Raw genomic sequence first — 20,052 nt, 5'->3', positions numbered from 1 at the left:
CATCACTTTTGTGGGACCACAGATGACCAGCAAGGTCTGGTGAAGGTGATTGTGTTGGTGATTTAAAGGTGTGTTCACCTCTGCAGCCCCATGCCCAGGGGAAGGTACCTTGCACTTTCTGGTGCTAGTGCAGATATGTGTAGAAGCCTTTTGGATGAAACAGAAATTAGTTTGAATCTGGAGAGGACTGCTCCTCTCACCTTTGAAATGCCTTTTGCTTGGTTACTTTGTGGTGAGATCAGTTCTCAGAGGATGAGCTAGTGCATCACCCCAAGGGTAACAGATCTGCCAGTGTCCAAGTCTCTTTAGTGGCAAGGAATTAGCACTGACCTGCCTCTGAACAGCTCAAGACCCCCCCTCAGTATCTTCAATTTTATTTCTTTTTCTGGCTGTGTCCATTTTCTCTAGTTTTGGAAATCAGGAGAAACATGGAGATGTGTGAGCTGTGCCTCAGCTGCTCACTAGTGGTTGCCCATAATGTAATTTTCCTCCAGATAAAGGAGAGGGTACTCTGCATTGCATTTCCATGGTGGGGCTGGCAGCAGCTCACAGAGAATAGTTAAAAGACTCCCAGTTGTAGCCTGCCTCCTCCTGCAGTAACTGCTTCATGTGTTTGTACCTTAGATACCCTGGTTTGGGAGACAAGTGTGTTTTTGGAGCAGGCTGCAGGGATATTTGTATTCTCTTTTTATGAGTGCATCCCTGCCTTGTGTGGCAGAATCCTGGATGTGCACACCATTAGCCTTCTCCTGGGAGGGCCCCTGGGACTGTTCCAGCTGTAGGTGTCCTGCTGACTAGCAGGAAGGATTGTGCAGTTCAAACATGACAGCAGCAGTTCTTTCCTCAGGGGAAGAAGTCAAACCAAGCCTGGAGCTGGAAGCACTTAAAAGAGCCAGTTCTGAAAGCATGAGCAATCCAGGCAGATCAGGAGCTCATGATAAATATGACGTGAGAGCTTGGAGCCTTGCAGCCCATTCTTATGAAAAAGATCTTCCTTTTTGGACACAAAAGATTCTCTCCCATATCCCAGTGCTGTTCCCAAGTTCTATTTTCTCAGTATAAAGAGAAAACAGAATGAAAATAGGTCAGTCTAGCTCTGCAATCCTTGCCCTTTCTGGGGCTGTGCTGTTTGTGTTGCTGATGTGCAAATGGATTTATTAAAAAAATAAACCCCATTTCCTTGTTTGTTTTGCAATGTCCACTACACTCATCCCAAACCTCCTCCCACAGTTTCCTGAGCTGATGGGAGACATGACCCTGCAATGATTCCCTGCTCTGCCTGGTGTGAAAGTTGGAAGAGTTGGGTCCCAAAATGAAATCCAAATCAGCACACGGCTGTTTTCATTCAAGCCTGCGTAGGAGACAGAGGCACTCAGCTATCCCTTTGGTTATTTAATAGCCTCTGTCTGCTCAGGGCCTTTGAAAGGTGCTCTTGCTGCTTTTGGCTGTGGTGATTAATATGAATTCTTTGTGCAGAGGTTTCTTCTGTGTGAAGAAATCAGAGGCAGTGCTGGGTTTTGCTAGGAACAAGCCTTTGTGGCTTTGATCCAGGCGCACACCAGGCCCCAAGGGAACACTGGAGTGAGCAGAGTTCACAGGCTGGAGAGGCAAATTCTATAGATTGCAACAAGCAGACAAACCCTCTGTCTGTCTTAAGAGTTGTGGCCTTTGTGGCTCTGTGTGTAGCTGTTGTGTGAGTTCTGAAGCCTGGCTGGAGCTGGGAGGGTGGTGCTCCCAGCAGCTGCAGGCAGAGCTCTGCAGGGGCTGGGGGGGAATGTGGGCACTGGGGTTTCAGCTGCGTGGGGAGGGGGTTGTCTTTGCCTGGCTTGGAGTGGAAACAGTCCTGGAGGAAGTAGGAGGGAAGGAGAAGACTCTCAGAGATTGCAATGCCTTAGCACCTGGTTAACCTCCAGACTCCTTGTGGGAGCCTCTGTGGGGTGGATATTGTCTAACTCTGACTGAGACCCAGGGCTATGGCCTTCCTGTAGTGTGATAGTGTTTCTATTATCAGTAAAAGTCACTTAGAGTTGAAACATTTGTTCAGTTTCCCTCTTCCCCAAAAGCTGACCTGTAGGATCCTCCTCAAAATGAAAGGGAAATGAGCAGGTGGGAGAGAGGAGCAGAGGATGCTTGTTCAACATCACCTCCTGTTCCCTATGAACACCAGCAGAGCTTGACTGACTCTTTCCTCATCACCTGTAAGAGGACATGGAGCCTGCCAGGCAGTCACAGCCTGTGGCAGTGATAGAATTGTTTCCTGAGTACCCTCTGGATTGTTTCCTGAGTAGCCTCTGGAGCTCTCCTGGTCCTTGGTTCACTACAGATTGCCATGAAACACATTTAGCTGCTGCTAAAGAAAGAGAACTCTTGTCTACAGGCTCTTCAAAGCACAGATTCCCTCAGCCATTTCTAGTCAAAAGTGTTACCTAAGGGCAACATTGCTCCATGCATCCTGCTTTTCCTGAGGAATGGGGTCTGGGCAGTGTTCTGGGTAAGTCAGGCAGCCTGGCAAGGATCCCTGTGTGGCTTTTTCAGGCAGGGGTCCCAGTGGGAGCAGGAACAGGAGCTGCCCTTTGCCTGCCCAGGACAGCCCCAGTGCCAGGCACAGCTGAGTGGGAGCACAGCAGTGGAGAGATCTGCAGGAGCTGGGACTGGTGCCCTGCTGAGAACTTCCCCAGGCACAGGCCAGGGATGAGGGAAGGAGCAAACACCCCAGTAAGCATGTAGCAACAGAAGTTTAATTCTGCTTAGCCAAACTCTAGCATGGCACTTCTGTCTAGGGAGCTGCTTAGGGTCTGCAGGTGCCACAGACTGAGTTTCTCTGTGCAGGCAGTGGTTGCTAACAGAGGAAAAGTGAGACTGGGAAATAATTTTAGTTTGTTCCAGTTCTCTCAGAAGTCACTGGGATATGGTTACAGCCCTCTCAACTGCTGGTTCTCTGATACACAGCTGGCTTTGGAGGGTGTGACATGAGGGAAGAAGGAGTCAGTACAGAGTGTAGTTTGCTTTTTGTGAGTAAAGGTGTTTCACAGAGCTCACAGGATGGAGATGGGCTGCATGAACCCTGAGGACAGAGCTGGGGGCTGCTGCTGCAGCCAGCAGTGGGGTACCTCAGGCTGCTTGTGGTTCTCGTGCTCTCAGGGGTACCTGAGCAAACAAACAGGGTTAAAATAATGTGACCACGGATTTCTGTGTGCTCCTGACCTTATAGGACAGACCCCCCTCACTTGTCCACTGTCCTGAGCTGTCAGTGGTCACAAGGTGGTTTTGTCCTCCTCTGGAGGAGGCCTGGCCCAGTACAGTCTGAGCAACAGCAGCTCAAACATTCAGCTTTCATTCTTCCTGCAGAGAGAGGCAGCGTGTTGCTTCTCTGCTGTCCTTTATTCTTTGATACATGTTCTTTTTTACTGTAACACATCTGCACAGCTCTACAGAGCTTCCCTGCTGTTGTTTGCTGTGAGCCCCCAGCAGCACAGGCAGGGAATAGATAACTGTGAATAGAGCAGATGCCAGCCAGAGGAGCAGGGGATGGGTAGAGGCCCCTTAGACCCTGATATGCAGGATATCTGCTTTGAAACAGCTTGTCTAGTTTCCCTCCTGTGTAGCACAGGGAGTGTTGTCTTGTGCAGAGAACCTTTGCATCCCGTTGGAACCTTTGCATCCCAAAGGATGATCCATTTCTGTGAGGCAGTCAGGGGCCATCAGACTTGCAGGGAATTCACCAGGCCACTGGCTGGAGGTGCTCAGAGTTATCTGGGTGTTCAGATCCAAGTCTGATGTGTTTTGGCAGTGGGAGCCAGGCAGTCACACAGTCTGAGGCATAAAGCTCACTTGGGGAAGCCTCCTTAATAATTTTGTCCTACTCTTCAGCTCAGAAAATCTATGTGCCTGGTTTATTTCTTTTCCCAGGGACGGTGAGAGCAGCGAGTCAATGTGAGTATTATTCTGCCCTGTCCTCCTTGGAAGAGTGTTATTTGTTTTTCTGTTGCAGCCTAGTTTGGGTTTCTGGTGCTGTAAATGCAGGTCCTCCAGCATTCCTGGCACTCAGCAGCATCATGTTTACACCCCTTTCCCACCTCCACTCTCTCCTCTGCACTTTATTTCCAGTAAGTTCCTGACTTGCTGTCACCTTAGATAAGTCACTCTTCCATCTCCTGCTTTCCCAGCTGTGGAGGGAGAATTGTGCCTCTCTGCAGAGCTGGGAAGCTTTGAGAGCACCACAAAAGGAGCTAGATACAGGCTTGCTCTATTCATTGTGCTTGACAACTCAGTAAATAAAACTTCACTCAATTGCTCGCTCTGTAATTCACATATAAAAGACCTGTCACTCTGATCTCCCCCACACCATGCTTGAAATGCAAAGGATGGAGTGAGACCTTCTAGTAAAGCAGCACAATTTCAGCACAGTACAGGATGGGCTCTGAGGGTATTGTCATAAATAACTTAATGCACCTGCCTTGGCAGGAAGAGCAGAGTGCACATGGTGAACCTGCCCTTTGTCACAACCTTCCAGCATTTAACATGGATCTTGTGACACTTGACCTTCTGGATCCTCAGAGGGCGCAGGAACTGTTGGAGCTTTCCAGAGAAAGGCAGAGGATTTTCTTGTGGGGCTGGAGCCTGTCTTGTCACTGTGCTGAGGGAGGATGTTGCTGCAGTGTCTCTTGGGCAGGGGATCTCTCACCTTCTCTCCAGTTTTGTCAGTGTGCTCTGAGCACACAGTTGATCATTTGACAAGAAAGGCTTCGGTGGGAAAGGCAGCTTCAGCTGTTCCCACCCTGCTTTGGGGTTCACTGCCTCATCTCCTGTGCCAGAACTGGGAGAGCCTGTGCACATCCAGCTCAAGACATCAGCCTCCAGAAAGGGGGAGTGGGCAGGGAAATGTCTCCTGGGGAGGACAGCACCAGGTGGGCTCAGGGTGCAGAAGATGGTGGATGGCAGCTGTGGTCCCATTCCAGATGTTATTCCAGCCTGGCAGTGCAGGTCTTTCAGTGACAAGCTTTGAGACAGTGGAAGAATTGTGACTCTCCTCTGGGTGGCTGGGTTGGAGGATGGTTGATGTCTCTCAGGTGCTGTTGGTAGCCCTGCATCACCCCTGGGGAAGCACAGGAGGGAGTGAGGAGTGGATTGAAGGCTTAGCAGGATGGTGGAAGCCAAGCAGCATTTCCCACTGTGGAGCTGTCCCACGGAGGCACAGGAGAGCTTTCAGCACCATGCTGGGCTGTCTGTTCCCAGTGTTGGGTTCTTGTTCCCAGTGTTAGGTCATAGCTTGTTCTTCCTGGGTTTCCTGCAGAAATCAGGACTGTGCTGGGCTTCAAGCCAGCTTAAAGCTAGGCCATGGATTTAGGGAGCAGGCCTTTGCCAAGCTGCTGCACCCCCTGTACTCAGCACCCAGGCAGGTCAGTATGGACACGATCAGACCTTGCCTGTCTGCGCTGCTTTCTCTTTCCTGTGCTCACCTTCTTGCTTTGACCTTTCCCTCCCCTCTTTGTGTCCCCACTGAATGGCTGCCAGCCCCTGCCAGCTCTGCCCTTAGAGCTGCCACTTGTGATTCCTGAGAGGCCGACGGGCGGGAGTGAGCCAGAGCCGCGCAGGGAGCAGTCCTTGGTCACACTGAGTTTTCTTTTCCCCTTCCCTCAGATACAGCACAAAGAATCCCTCTCTGCAGTCTGAGACAGTTCACTACAAGAGAGGGGTAAGCCAGCAATTCTCCCTGCCTTCCTTCAAGATTGATTTCTCAGAGTGGAAGGATGATGAGGTAAGTGTTTTCTCAGTGTCCCCTTCTTTCCACACCCTGTTGTCCCAAAGCACTGGGCTCTGTTTAGTGCTGTCCCCCACTATGGCTGGGGGACACTTTCTCCCAGCTCCTCCAGTGTGTTTTGTGGGTACTGCCCTGAGAGGAGCAGTATGGGAACTTGGCAGGCAGATCAGGCCAACTGGGAGGAAATCCAGAGAAGTGACTTTTGATATCAGTGATCAGCTGATTTAGGAGGGAGGCTGCAGAGATTGCCACTGGAGCTTTTCCTGGAAAACCTGCTTTCCTTGTCCTTCCTCTCTCTGCCATCCAAAGAGCTTGTGGGAACAAATGTCTGTCGTGATCTCTGTTTTTGTGGGTTTCAGTTGCAAGATTTTGGGGGTTTTTGGGTGGGCCTCTAGAACAGTGGTCTCCAAAGTGAGGTGCAGGCAATAAAATTCATTGGGGTGTGGCAAGGACTTCAGAACTACATGTATATAACCCACAGATGATAAGCACACATATCTTGGGAATGTGTACTCAAAACACATTACTGATGGGATGAATAGTGTGGAGACCACTGCTCTGCAAGAGTCCTGTTCTGTTGAAGGACCACATCCTGCACTATTGTCTGTATCAGTACAGTGTTGTGAAGGGATATTCTCCTTCTGGGGCAGATTTACACTGGTGCATCAATGCTGAATAAGGGAATGTTTTCCTCTTCATAATTTAACCCATAACTGCAAACAGACCAGGGCTTGGTTTTAATTAAGGTTTGTGGCTTTTCTGCATACTAAGACTTGTGAAGTCCTGTTAATTTTGGTATCTTTGGTATCTGCAAAATTCCAACATGGGCAGTAAGCCTCTCATTTCTGAGCTTTAAAACTTTCACCCAGAGGCTTCCCCTGCACATGGCATATGGAAGGAAAGCCTTGGTCTTCCACCTGCTCTGTGCAGAATTGTGGTAAGATGTTTCAAAGGCAGAATAGTTGTTCTGTAGCTATTGCTAATATATTTGTTCCTCTCCCAGGAAGTGCACACTGATAATGGTGCTCATTTCCTGACCCGAGCCTGTGCAAGTGTATTGTGTATGTGAACCTTGGTAGATAACTCTACCTATTAAAAAAAAAAAAAAAGAAAAAAAGGGAAAAAAAGGAAAAAAAAGTAATCTTTCATGTATTTGAAAGATTGAATAGCTATTGTCCTGAAGTTACAGTTACAGCTATAATCAGTCCCGTGCCTTAACAAATGCCGTGGTGGTTACCAAGAGCCTGCAGAGTCTGGTCTCCTGATGTCTTGGCTTCTCTGCCAATAGATGATTTCACAAGTTCAGCCTACAAAAGCCTGGAAGAGCTGCTTTTCAATCCCTTCTGTTGTCTCAGAGAGCTCAGTTCCCTTTCTTCTAAAAGAATTGAGAAGCTTAATTTTTACTTTTGTTCCTGTCAGCAAGGTTTTAACTCAAGTACTAAAGTCATATTCCTTTGACAGCTTAAAAGAAAAATGAGTTTCCAGCTCTCTTTGGTTGTTCTGCTGCATCCTCTGTTTCCTCTTTTTACATTGGTGTTACTGGGAGCTGGAAAAAATGTGGAACAAGCACTGTGATTCCAAAGAGTTTCCCCTCCCATGTCAGCTCTGTGTTACATATTGCTCCTTGTCCTAAATCTTCCCAACTGGCCACCAAAATGCAGCACTTTTATCTGAGACAGCTGGCAGTGTCTTAGCTGTGTGCAATTGACATTTCAGATTTCTTTCCAGCTTTGTTATTGGTGTTGTTCAAAACCCCCAGATTTATTTCATATTTTTGCTTAGTGTAATACTCGGATATGACGTAGATCTTGGCTGGGGAAGAAGGGAGACTGATGTTATGTTGGGTTGTTCTGTGAAAAGCTTTATAAAAGTTTATTTTATCTTCTTCATTTACTGATTTGCTTGGAAATTACAGAGTATGGCTATTGTTGAGTGAGTTGTGTTCAGGGCCCTAAAAATGAATGTGAAATGGTGCCTTTTGTTCAAGAGCACTGGAATTTATATGGTGAAGCAACCTCAGTTCTGTGATGTGACTTTCCCTTCAAATGGTTTCTCTTTTGAGGAACTGGAGCAAATCAGGCTGCAGATGATGTTGGGGCTGTCGCAAAGTGATGGAAACCCCAAAGCACTGTCTGAACTGCTGCAGCACCTGGAATTGGGTCTCAGTTTTCATAGAGAAACTGAAAACAGATTACCTGGAGCATCAGGGTGAAATGACATCTTTTTTTCAGTCTTGGCAAGAGATGAGACAAAACCACCCAAGTTGGTAATTAACAAAAACAACAGAAATCCAGTCTCTGAGCCACTTCCTTTCCTGGCTTAGGACAGTGTTTGTAAGGTTGCCTTTTCCTTGTATTTCTAAGATGACACAGAGCTTTTGATGTGCTTTAATGAAGTGTAGGGCAAAGGGAGAGACTGAGACTGTTTCCTTTGCGCTCAAATTTTCACTCTCACCAATTAGAAACTTAAGGACCTGCATTTCATGACATGCCAAGAGATGAAAATCAGTCCTGTGTTTCCTTAAAGTGTTGTGTGAGCTTGAAGTTTTGCAGATTTTTCTCTTATGTCTTCAGGAACTTCATAGCAGAGCCAGGGTCTCTTTGTGGTGTTGGGAGCACAATGTGCTGCTGTGCTGAGGCCAATGTATCCTGTTGTATGGAAGCAAAATTGTGGCACTGGATATATTTTGAGAAACTTGTCCTACTACAAATCACTCAGAAGACTTTTAGAATCCATGAATTAATGAGAATTAAATACTATTTGGAATTCCAAGTGAGATCCTTTGCCTTGCTTTGCTGGTGTTTAGTGCCACGTCAGTGTGTGTATGTTGGAGTTGACTCCCTTTTAAAGTTGGTGCCTGGAATTTTAAATCCTCCTGTATTGATGTAGGATGATCCCCATCTAGGGAATAATGTGCTCTGACTCCATGATTTCAGAAGGCTGAAGAAAAGCTTTATTAAGCTATACTATACTATATTACACTACATACTCCACTATATCAAACTGTACTGAAGAAAACCCTTGACCCTTACAGACAGTCACGACACAGCTTTGACCTAATTGGTCACTCAATCTAAACAACCATCACCAGTGTCCAATTAAGAAATCTTTCTTTGGTAAACAGTCTTCATAACACATTCTGCATGTGCTGAAGAACAGATGCAGCAAGTAGAGATAAGAATTGTTTTTCTTCTTCTCTGCGTTTTCTCATTGCCTTCCCCAGGAAAAATCCTGGGAAAGTTGTGCCTGATGCTCTCTGTGAAGGCAGCTGTGGCCACACTCCTGCTCTGTTGTATCCTTTTGAGACCAGGAGCTGGGGGTATGTCAGAAGGATCCCTCACTGAGCTGACATGATCTCAGCCAGGTTTGCTGTGTTGTCTTCAGGCAGGTTTGCTGTGTTGTCTTCAGGCAGGTTTGCTGTGAGTTGTGTAACCTCAGCTCATTTCTTTTCCTCAGCTGAACTTTGACTTGGACCGTGGCGTGTTCCCTGTGGTCATCAGAGCAGTGGTGGATGAAGGGGATGGTAAGAGTTGATGTTCTGTTCCCATGGTCTTCTCCTGGCTCTCTCTGAGCTTAGGTGACCCCTTTCAGGACTGGCTTCCTTGGGGAGCCTTTCCAGAAGAAAAATACTTCAGGAGTTCACCGTAACTTCCCTTTATTAAAAGGGCCAAGCTAACCACATAAAAACCATACTTTTAAAAATAGCCTTCATTGTTTTACAGGAAAAATGGCCAGGTATTTAGTGTTGGAGTAGTGTTTAGGAGAGCTCCTGGCTCTGCCACCAGTGCCAGGCACACAAATTAGAGCAAATGGCATCCTTGCTTGTTGGGTTTTGCTTTTGCAGTTTAGGGGTCAAGGAGGGTGGAGCTGGTCTTTTCTCCCTCTTGGAGGGGTCAGTTGTCTTCCTAAAAACCTGGAAATGGGCAGGGAAAAGGAAATGGCTTTAAAGTACTCAGGTCACTCTTCAGCCAAAGGCAGCTTCATTCAGCAGTTTGAAATTATGCTTTTTCTGAGGATGTTGAATGGTTATAATAAAACAACATAACCTTTCAGGAGAAATAATTATTGATTAAAGTTTAAAAATAATTAATAACTAATCATAATTTGAAATTATGATTAATTGATGATTATTTTTTAAAGCACACTGCTCTTTTGGAGAGGGTAGTCCAGTGAATATTTAGACTGTTATTTTTAGATTATTATTCACCATACATGGTATTTCCCTTAGGGGATGTGTGCTTTTGGGCTCATCTGGAGTGTCAGCAATGAACAGGGCACAAGGAAGTCACATTTTCTTTGAAATTGGGGGCTTTTATGGACAGGAGGACCAGCATTTCACTTCTGTAACATTTTGTACAAACTTTAAGATAATTAGAAAAGAAAAGAAAAATCCATTGTTGGTCACATTGTTCGGGTCAGTCACTTGCTCAGTTTCTTATGTTGTAAATGTGAAAAAGCTCAAAAACTCATTACATTGTTTTACAGTCTTCCAAGCAGACAGAAATAGAACTGAATAAGCCAATTTAAAGTGTGACTAACAAAGCACAGTGCAACATAAAGGAAATTACTTCCAAAGTGCATCTATTTTTAGTGATTTCAGGCACCGTTAGTAAAATCGACATATATGTGTATTTCTTGACCCTAAATATAAAACAGCTTCCTCTGTTTATGGAACTTCTGGCAAGGTGTTTATACTCTCTAATGTTGGGCATGTCTAGAAGGATCAAAAATAGAACAGGAGGCAGTATGGGAAGCATACATTTATGCACATACCATGCCCAGCCTTAGCCAATCATCTACTCCCATCTATTTTAATAACCTAGAAAACCAACTGCTTTTAAATCCCCTTCTGGAAAGAATATCAGCACAAAAATGTGTGACATTTGAGCAAGATTTGAGGAAATTGTGTATTTTGGTTCTTTTTTTAACTGATGGGACTGGAAGGAGCTGGCGTGGTGTGTTTGGAGCACCTGGAAAATGACAGCTGTTAAATAAGGTTGAATGGTAAATTAAAATAGCAGTCAGGGAGATGCTGGTTTGGACTGAACTCTGCCATGGCTTGCAGTGACAGCCCTGCCAATGGGATTGTTCCCAGGGAGGGGCACAGAACAGGAAGGAAAGGTGCTGCACAGAGCAGATCTCACCATTCTGAGCTGTGACCTCTTCCTTGGCCATTCACACTGAGGGAAGGGACCTGAATTTTGCTTACTCTGAGACACAGAGCAGTCTTGCTCTTGGCTGGCAGTGAGGGCAGCAAGCAGATGAATTCCCAGTTTTAACCCCCTTTTCTGCATTGTGTTGTGTTCCTGATTCCACCCAAATTGCCTTGACCAACCTCAATTACCCAGCAAATCTACAAGCAAATCTCCCCTCTCTCCATACAGCTGTTTCCAAACATGGCCTGAGTGCCACAGTCCAGGGAATTGTTCCTCTGTTGTCCCTGCTGTTCTGGGAGCTCAAAGGAAGCTGTGGAGCTCCTTTCCCTTTTAGACAGAGCAGGAGTTGCTTCCTTGAGCTGCCCCTTCCAGGCAGAGCTCTCCTGCCTGTGCTGAGCACAGCCCTCATCACTCCAAGCAGCATGAGAGCTTCCATGCCTTCCTTCCCTCTGTGACTCCTTCACAAGCTCTGTCTCCCATTTCCATATGAGGAGTCTGAACAGGATTCAGGAAAAGGATCCAACCAGCTGGAGCTGAACAGAACCTCAGAGTCAGAGTGAGAGAGGCTGGGATTGTGCCTTGCCTCCTCTCTATTTGCTGAAGTAGCCAGGAATGCAGTACTGAAACCTCTGACAGCCCCTTCCCATTGCTGTGGAATTAAAAAGGAACCCTCAAGTTTGGAAGAGGGGAAATGCTTGTCTTTGGGGAAAGCTGGACAGAGATGTTTCAGTGTCTGAAGTTGGTATGAGAAATAAATGTTTTATAAGCATATCTGACCAGACTGAAATAAAATGATAAGTAACAGGGCTGGAAGTGCTGCCAATTGCTGTTAAACCAGATAGATCTGTGATAAATTCAGGTAATTAAGCCCAGGAATTTCAGGGACAGGAGAATCCCACTGAGTGCTTTGTTTTACTGTCCCTTTCCAAGCTCTGCTAACAAAGTGGGATCTTGGAGCACCCAGGACAATGAAAGCATGGTTGTGTAGGGCTCAGCAGGGTATTGTTCTTGCTCTGTTCTGAACCCACCTGATGACAAGATAAGAGAAGTTCTAAATGCAGGAGGTTAAAATAGAGCAGATGGAAGCTCAGAAATTGTAAGTGGACTAAAATTCAGCTCAGCATACCTTTATGCTGGTACTGCTTGAGATGTTTAACCAGTTTTGCCCTTTCTCTTTTTGCAGTGGTGGTTGAGGTCACTGGTCATGCCCATGTTCTTCTGGCTGCATTTGAAAAGGTAAATGAGGGTTTTTTTCATCCCTCTGTCCCTGTTCTTGTGTATGTAAACATTTCCATGGGTCATTAGTTTGTATTTATATAACACTTGGCACAGCAGAGTCCTGGCCTGTGCCTGGGGTTCCTGGCTGCTGCTGTAGTACAAGCAATCATTTGCAGCAGCTCCTGTGCAGCCTGTAATTATCATTTGTACCTGAGCTGGTCACTCAGGGAATGGCAGGGGTGTTTCCTGTGCTCCCATGGAGGGGGGAAGGTGTTGGCCATGGCTGCTACCATACAGTTTAACAGGGCTTCACAAGTTTTGCAGAACTGGGTCTGCTGTGTCCAGACCCTGTTGCACTATTGTTAGGCCTGAGTTTACACTCAGGACCAAGGATTGGAGTATATCCTGTGTAAAGGCTGAGTTCACTGCTTTTGAGTGGGGTGTTTGATGTAGCTGACCCCTGCCTACATGGTAAGGCCAAGCTGTGTGCACAAGCTTTGATAACAAACTCTTCCCTTGGTAACTGGACCCTGAAAACAGTTGCAATATCCATAACTGGACCTAATCCTGTTGTGTCTGGTAGTGGTAACACTGCAGACACATTTTTTTGGGCAGGTGATACTTGCACTGACATGCTGAGGTGAGGCAAGAGCTGCTGGAGCAGAGCTGGGAATGTAGAGTGGAGCAGCATCAGTGCTGTGCTGTTGGAAATTCCCCATTTCCCAGCTGGCAGGTGGCTGACTTGTGTATCTCAGTGTGCCTGGTCCCTGCCAGGTCCTAAATCTGTTCCTCTGAGGTGGATAATGGGGATGGTGACAGGCTGAGTCAGAGGGCATGGCAAGCACAGTCAGTCCTAAGGAAGCATATGGCTGGGAGATGCTCTCAGTGTTCTAGGTTGCTTTTTTTGTTGGACATGATCTGTGAAGGAAGTGAGTTTTCTCTCTTAGAAAGGCTGCTCTGAGCACTGGCTTTGTAGGCCTGGCAATTGAGCATCTGTCAGAAATGAGATGGAGTCAGCTGCAGCACCCCTAGGACCAGGGCAGGGATGTTATTGTAGTTTCCTCTGGCTGATGTAAAAAAACAGCACTGGAATCCTTCAGTCATACTTCAGCCACTTCTTATCTCTCATCTTCCACTGAATGCTTAAAACAAGATTAAAATCTCCCTTTTAATAAAAAGTCACAAGGCAAAGTACATGTTGAGTTCTTCATCCTCCCTGTTTGGTTAAAATATATTCCCCATCCTTAAAGTAATTGCAGCTTTTGAAGTGTAGGTCCATAAATCCAGGGGAGGTCCTTGATAAATGAGCACTGCTGATCCCCAGAGCTCGTTCAGAGGAAAAACAGACCAGCAGGACTTGGTAACTTGCTATTTGTATGTATCTTTAAGATCAGAGGAATAATCTTGATCCTGTGTGTAGTCTGACCTTGCAGCTGCTCCAAAGGCAGAAACTTTTTTGCCTGAAAACAGGGCTGTTTTGTCTGGGGTGTGATGTTGTCCCTTCCTTCTGAGACTCCTCCTGCAGGCCTGCAGATGTTCCCAGGACCTGCTGGAGCATCCCCTGAGTCTCCTTTGCTGCTCTCTAGGCTGTGGCAGGGGAGTTGGTTTCTTTCAGTTTTGTGGATGATGGGGAAAGTAGAACTGGCACACTACTCCCATCACTAATTCTGGCACCAGGCATGCACAGGATTGTTCCAGCTGTGCCTGCTGCCACTGAGCAAATGAAAGGCTCACAGCTCTGAGGATGTGGAGCACATGGGACTTGTTTCTGACTCCATCCAGTGGACAAACCTTGTTCTCAGCCTCATGGCAGCCCCTTGCTCTGTCAGGGCTCTGCCCTCGAGTGGCTCTGTCATTTGGTGTTAGGGTGTAAACAAATATTCCCCCCAAGTCTTGCTGGACTGGGTGAAAGTGTCTGTACCCAGCTGGACTGCTTGCAGCCTGAAAGCATCCAGTGTGCCAAGGGAGTTTTGTGTGGGCTCTGACCCACTTCAGCCAGGTTTAACTTGAGCCAAGCCCACCTGGCTCTGCTCTGGAGCAGAGCAGTAGCTCCCCAATACCCTGTTCCACTAACTGTGCTGGGAGGGACTGCTGCCATCCAGGCTGATACACACCCCACTGTCCCCTTAGCTAGCAGGCACCAGCTCTGAAACGAGTCCATTCTGATTTGTACACTGCAGCTATTTCATGCTTTAATGTCTTTTTTTTTCCTGCTAGCACGTTGATGGCAGTTTTTCTGTGAAACCACTAAAACAGAAGCAGATTGTAAGTACCTGTTTCCTTTCTACTCTTAAAGCCTTGCTGGTGTCCTTCAGGTGCCTGGCTGTACCCAGAGGGAGGGTTTGGTGTTCACTGAGAGCCTGAGTCTCACCTCCTTAGCTCTGATATTGTAAGCAAAGGCAGCAAGGTGCTGCCAACCCTTCATTTTGCCATTTTGTCCCCCATGCTGGTGTGGTGTGATGTGCAGAAGCTGGGTAGTGTCTTATCAGGATTGAGGTTGCATCCAGTCCTGCACAGCCAGAAATACATAACCAGCTGGTAAGATTGTCAAGAATTTCAGCTTCTGAAAGGAAATCTGGTAGTGATTCTGCTGCAAGGATCAGCTTGAAATGTCTTCAAGAAAGAGAAGAAATTTTGGTGGTTGATCCTTTCAGCTTTAGCTGTGTGCTGTGTTTTAGCTTTAAATGAGTTTTACTTCATCTGCTTACTTGATAGCTAGGGGTTTCTGATTTGAATTAAGTCCCTTTTGCTACCAAGAAGGTCTTTAAGTGCCTTAATAAGACACTTTTTGCTCTAAAGATGGTCATTCCATTCCAGTCCCTGGGTCAGAAGAGATCTACAAGCATTGTCAGTAATCATAGCTCAAGATGGCATTTGGGAAAACACCCAGCACCACTGAATCTGAGATAGCATCTGCACCCTTAGGAGAGCAGAGCAGAGGTGTAGAGCCTGTGTCTGGAATAAACCATCTGTATAACACTGTACATTCTTTGCCATCCCTGCTTTTCTTTTGCCTTCCCCTCCCTGCCACTGCCAGGGTTGTGGGTACCTTTTGTGGGCATTGATCAGGAAGCAGCAGTGCATGAGCTGATCAACTGTAGTGTAAGCACCAGCCTGTCTGAAGAAAGTCAGCATGGATGAATACAAACAGTTGGGTCAGCAGAAAACCATGACCTGGACTTGGCCAGTGGCTCCATGTGCATCTGCTGAGGCTGTAAATGGCAGCAGAAGCCTTTGGAAGGATGATGTGGTGTGGGATAGGTTGGAGAAGCATGAAGATGAAGAATTGTATACAACCACCTGCTCCTTCTGAATTACTCCCACTCTGAAAACCTAGAATTCTTCCCAGGAAGAGCTTTGTTGCACTGCTCACCCTTTCCCTACTGGGACAGAAGCTCCTTAGGATTTTTAGAGGGAAGAAGTCAAAAGGAACACAGACTCCTGCAGAGACTTGGGTCTCTTTCTTCCTGACCTCTTCTGTGCTTTGAGCTGACTTCTGCACTTACAGTTGCTCATCATGATCCTCTGAGGAGTCAGGATGCTGGAACAAGGCTCTCTTTGAAATGCCAAGTTACAAAAGAACATCTCCCACATAATTGTTCCCAAACTTCCTGGGTGAGTTGTGACCGCTGCAGAGGGTTTTGCTCAGCAGTCCAACAGCTGATCTCATTGCCATGAAATGCAGGCCTAGAACAGATTGTCTGTGAGCTGCACACTGAGTTACACAGGGACACTCTGGAATTAGTTTGTTATCACTGCTGTGTCCCAGCTCAGAGCATTTCTGAACTGGCAAACGGGTACAGCCAGCTCCTGCCCCCACCTTGCCGTGTGTCACCCTCTGCAGCACTGGGTGCCATGGCAAAGCCACTCCTCTGCTGAGTGGTGACAAGAGAGAGGAGAGAGGCCAGTTTGACATGGAAACTACAAGGGCCCTGGGATTGATGATCTCTTCTCACATGAGGTGCTGGTGGCTTGGCTTCACTACGTGTTGGGAGCTGGACAGTTACTGGAGATAGCAGGAAAGTGTTTCCTCTCACTTTTTGGGAGATGTGCCTGTTTAGTAGCACATCTTGCAGCCCCCTCAGCCTTTTACCTGTTATGAGGGTTTCTGTGGAGGAGCACATCCTGCTCTGGGGAAGCTGCTGTGTAGCACCAGATCACAGAATCATTTAGGTTGGGAAAGAGCTGCAAGATCATCGAGTCCAACCTGTGAGTGGTCACCACCATGTCACCCAGCCTAGTCATTCTTTGAAAACCTCCAGGGATGATGACTCCATCACCTCCTGGGCAGCCCCTTCCAATGTTTGACAACCCCTTCTGTGAAGAAATTCCTCCTGGTGTCCAACCTGAGCCTCCCCTGTTGTTACAGATCCTTCTGCAGAGCCTTCCTACCATCCAGCAGATAAACACTCCCACCAAACTTTGTGTTGTCTGTGACCTTACTGAGGGTACATCTGATCCCCTCATCCAGATCATCAATGAAGATGCTAAACAGGACTGAATCTTGACTGAATCGACCTCAGTGCTGAAATTCAGCTGCTCAGTGGGGTTTGCAGGCAGCTGCCAGTTTGCAGAAGTCATGGCTTGGAGTTGTCCCAGGCTGGGGCTCTGAGCACCTTCCACCTGTGCCTCAAGCACCTTCTGCCACCACACCCCCAATTTAGAGATGCCACCAAGGGCCTGGGCATGGCAGTAAATGACATTGCACTAACACAGAGTTATTCCTTGAGTGCTCCTCCTGCTAAGGGACACCGTTTGTCTGTCCTCAGTAACTTAACCTTATGCTCCCAGGGGATGAGCAGGGAGGTGATCTGCTGCCACTGGTGTGCCAGGAAGGGGCTGTTGGCACAACTCTGAGGTTGCAAAAATGGGTGCAAGTTCATCTTGGTTGAAGTTAAGCAGGACCTCAGAGAGGAGAGGAGTGTAAAAGGCTGATTGCCTCTGGATTATTTGAGCTGTATTCCCAATGTCTGGGACAAGCAGAGTACTTGTTTTTAGATGATTTTGATTTTTTGATAGCCCAGCTAACCACTTCTGTTACTCTCTGCTCAGACCAGGCAGGATGGGCTCTACTTTTTGAGCAAGGAGAGGCTCATTGTCCCAGCTGTCCTTTGCAGTATTTGTTTGTTACCTTTTTCATGTCACTATAGGGGAGTTCTGGGTGTAACATTTGACACAGGGAGGGAGGGAGGGAGGGAAGGTGGTCCTAAACCAGTAAGGCCAGAGCAGCTGTCACTCCAGCTGTGGTGTTCTCCCCTAGGTTGACCGGGTGAGCTACCTGCTTCAGGAGATCTACGGCATCGAGAACAAAAACAACCAGGAGACTAAGGTAAAGGTGCCCAGCAGCTCCCTCAGCTGGGAGTTCCCAGCCTGCACCTTCTGCTTTTGAGCCTAACAATGGGGATTGGCAGGGCAGTGTGGAGCTGCTTCCCACAGTCCAGGCTGTGTGATTCCTGCAGGCACCCAAGAAGCCCAAGGATGACAGACCCTCCCTGGTGTCAGGCCCAAGCATTCAGTGGAGTTGTGCTGAGGTAATTTTAGGCAACATGAGGCTCTTGAGGATGTTCCCTGTGGCTGGGATTGCTAGGAGAGAAGGGGATCAATGCCCCAGGGGTGTGTCAGAGCACTGATTTTTAGGGCTTGTAGAGAGCCAGTGTTGCTGTCTCTCTGCAGTCAAGGCAGTGGTGCCTGGTGTCTGTGCTTTGTTCTTGTATCTCCTTTGTGTTCTGGCTGGGGGTTCTGCATGTTCCTTTAGTGTTTCAGAGAACTCTCTGGGGTTTGCCAGTGTCCAGAGACATTCCTCTTGCATTCCTCTTGCATTCCCCAGCAGGAGGGAGCACAGCACCCTTAAGGGATGTGAATGCAAATGCCAAAGCCAGAAACTTGAGGCAGGAGCTGCTGCTGGATCCCAGCCTGCTGCACAGCCCTGCACAGGTTGTGTGACTGATTTATTCTTCGTGGAGCCTTTGTAGAGCTGCCCTTTGCTGCCACCTGGGCTGTGGAGTGTACCCAGTGCTGGCCTTGGGATCACACAGCTCTGGGGTGTGGAGTGAGCTATTTGCACACATGGAGTAAGACATGCAGGATTTCCTCTGCAGTGTCCTGCCCAGAGCATCCTGTGGTCCTTGTCTGCCAACAGCACCTGAAGAGGCAAGAGGGAGAAGTGTTTGCTAAGATTTTTCTTGCACAGGATTGAGGGAGAGAATTAACAGGATTGAGGGCCTCTTTTTGGGTCTTGTGATGATTCTCATGATCCAGCAATCCTGGCCCATCAGACAAGTGGCCTGGGGCCATTTTTATTCTTCCTTATTCAGCAAACCATGTGAGTGGGACAGCAAAGAGCCTGCTCTCCCTCCAAAAAAAGGCTGGGTGAGGATGTGGCAGCAGCACAAATGCTGTTGACACTGAGGTTGCCCCTGGTCTGGCACATGTTAGCCCTGGAGACCAAAGGGGCCCCAGGTGAAGGTGGAAGGTACCCCATCCTGGGCCATCGTGGTGAGCTCTGGCACAACTTCTGTGACATCAGTGGGGAGACTGTGGGGTTTTCTGGTGTCAGTCTTGTGGTTGGAGAGGGAGTTTCTCTCCCAGCTTGATCAGTGGCTGTGAGCCAATTTGTGGGGCTCTGAGAAAGATGGGTGTGAAACACGCTCATGTCGAATGGGTGCACACTGAGCCTTTTACCAGGGTAGCTGTGGGCAGCTGAGTGCCCTGTGCTGGTTCTCCTGCAGCTGCATCAAAGCTTGTGCCAGCACAGGGGATGCAGGAGAATCACTCACCTGCTCAGGGGACCTGTGGAAGCTGGGCTAGACATGACTGGAACAACAGGCAGCACACAGCTCCTTTTGGGGCTGCTCTGTCTGTGGGGAAGAAAGGCCAGAGTTCCAAAGAGTTCACTTCCCTATTGACCCTGGAGCCACCAGGATGGGAGGCAGGAGCTTGTTCCTGGTCAGCCTCAGTCAAGGAGATCCCTGCCCCAAAATGGGCCCCCTCTGAACAGAACATGGCTGTGGGGAAGGACAACTCTGCCACGAATTCCCAGTGCCCTGAGAGGAAGGAGTGTGAGCAGGGCTGTGTGGGCGACAGTTTGCCCTCCTTAAGGAACCCCTGCTGAGAGCTGCAAAAAGAGAATTTCCAGACTTTTGGGTGGGAAATTCCCCCAGGCTCCTGTCCCTTGGCAGCTTGGCACAGCCCCCAGCACTGCCATGCCAACCCTTTGCCTCTCCTTGCAGCCTTCAGACGACGAGAACAGCGACAACAGCAACGAGTGCGTGGTGTGCCTGTCGGACCTGCGGGACACCCTGATCCTGCCCTGCCGCCACCTCTGCCTCTGCAACTCCTGCGCCGACACGCTGCGCTACCAGGCCAACAACTGCCCCATCTGCAGGCTGCGTGAGTGCCCCAAACACCAGGCCAGCAACTGCCCCATCTGTGGGCTCTGAGTGCCCAGCCACAGGCCAACAACTGCCCCATCTGTGGGGTCTGAGTGCCCCAAACACCAGGCCAACAACTGCCCCATCTGTGGGGTCTGAGTGCCCCAAACACCAGGCCAACAACTGCCCCATCTGCAGGCTGCGTGAGTGCCCCAAACACCAGGCCAGCAACTGCCCCATCTGAGGGGTCTGAGTGCCCAGCCACAGGCCAGCAACTGCCCCATCTGTGGGGTCTGAGTGCCCCAAACACCAGGCCAGCAACTGCCCCATCTGCAGGGTCTGAGTGCCCCAAACACCAGGCCAGCAACTGCCCCATCTGCAGGGTCTGAGTGCCCCAAACACCAGGCCAGCAACTGCCCCATCTGCAGGGTCTGAGTGTCCCAAACACCAGGCCAGCAACTGCCCCATCTGCAGGGTCTGAGTGCCCTGGTGTCGTGGTTTGAACAGACAGGTGTCTGCTAAGGAAGGCAGGAGCCTCCCCTGAACT

General features: G+C 48.3%; 1 protein-coding gene across 5 annotated transcripts in view; it reads left to right on the top strand.

Annotated features, from left to right (window-relative positions):
- Positions 1-20,052, top strand: part of MGRN1 (mahogunin ring finger 1) — a 50,585-nt gene that overhangs the window by 20,731 nt on the left and 9,802 nt on the right. For 3 of the 5 annotated variants that reach the window (XM_071444404.1, XM_071444407.1, XM_071444408.1), the window contains exons 5-11: positions 5,641-5,758; positions 9,218-9,284; positions 12,101-12,153; positions 14,353-14,400; positions 17,396-17,464; positions 17,595-17,666; positions 19,365-19,524. In XM_071444404.1, coding sequence (XP_071300505.1) covers positions 5,641-5,758; positions 9,218-9,284; positions 12,101-12,153; positions 14,353-14,400; positions 17,396-17,464; positions 17,595-17,666; positions 19,365-19,524 — 587 coding nt within the window. The remainder of the gene's footprint in view (positions 1-5,640; positions 5,759-9,217; positions 9,285-12,100; positions 12,154-14,352; positions 14,401-17,395; positions 17,465-17,594; positions 17,667-19,364; positions 19,525-20,052) is intronic. The other 2 variants (XM_071444406.1, XM_071444409.1) reach the window with 1 other exon arrangement.

This window comes from Agelaius tricolor, unplaced genomic scaffold (genome assembly GCF_023055355.1).
Source record: "Agelaius tricolor isolate 1412-34295 unplaced genomic scaffold, bAgeTri1.0.p SCAF_19, whole genome shotgun sequence".
Taxonomy (NCBI): Eukaryota; Metazoa; Chordata; class Aves; order Passeriformes; family Icteridae; genus Agelaius; species Agelaius tricolor.
This window is presented reverse-complemented; position numbering and strand designations above follow the sequence as displayed.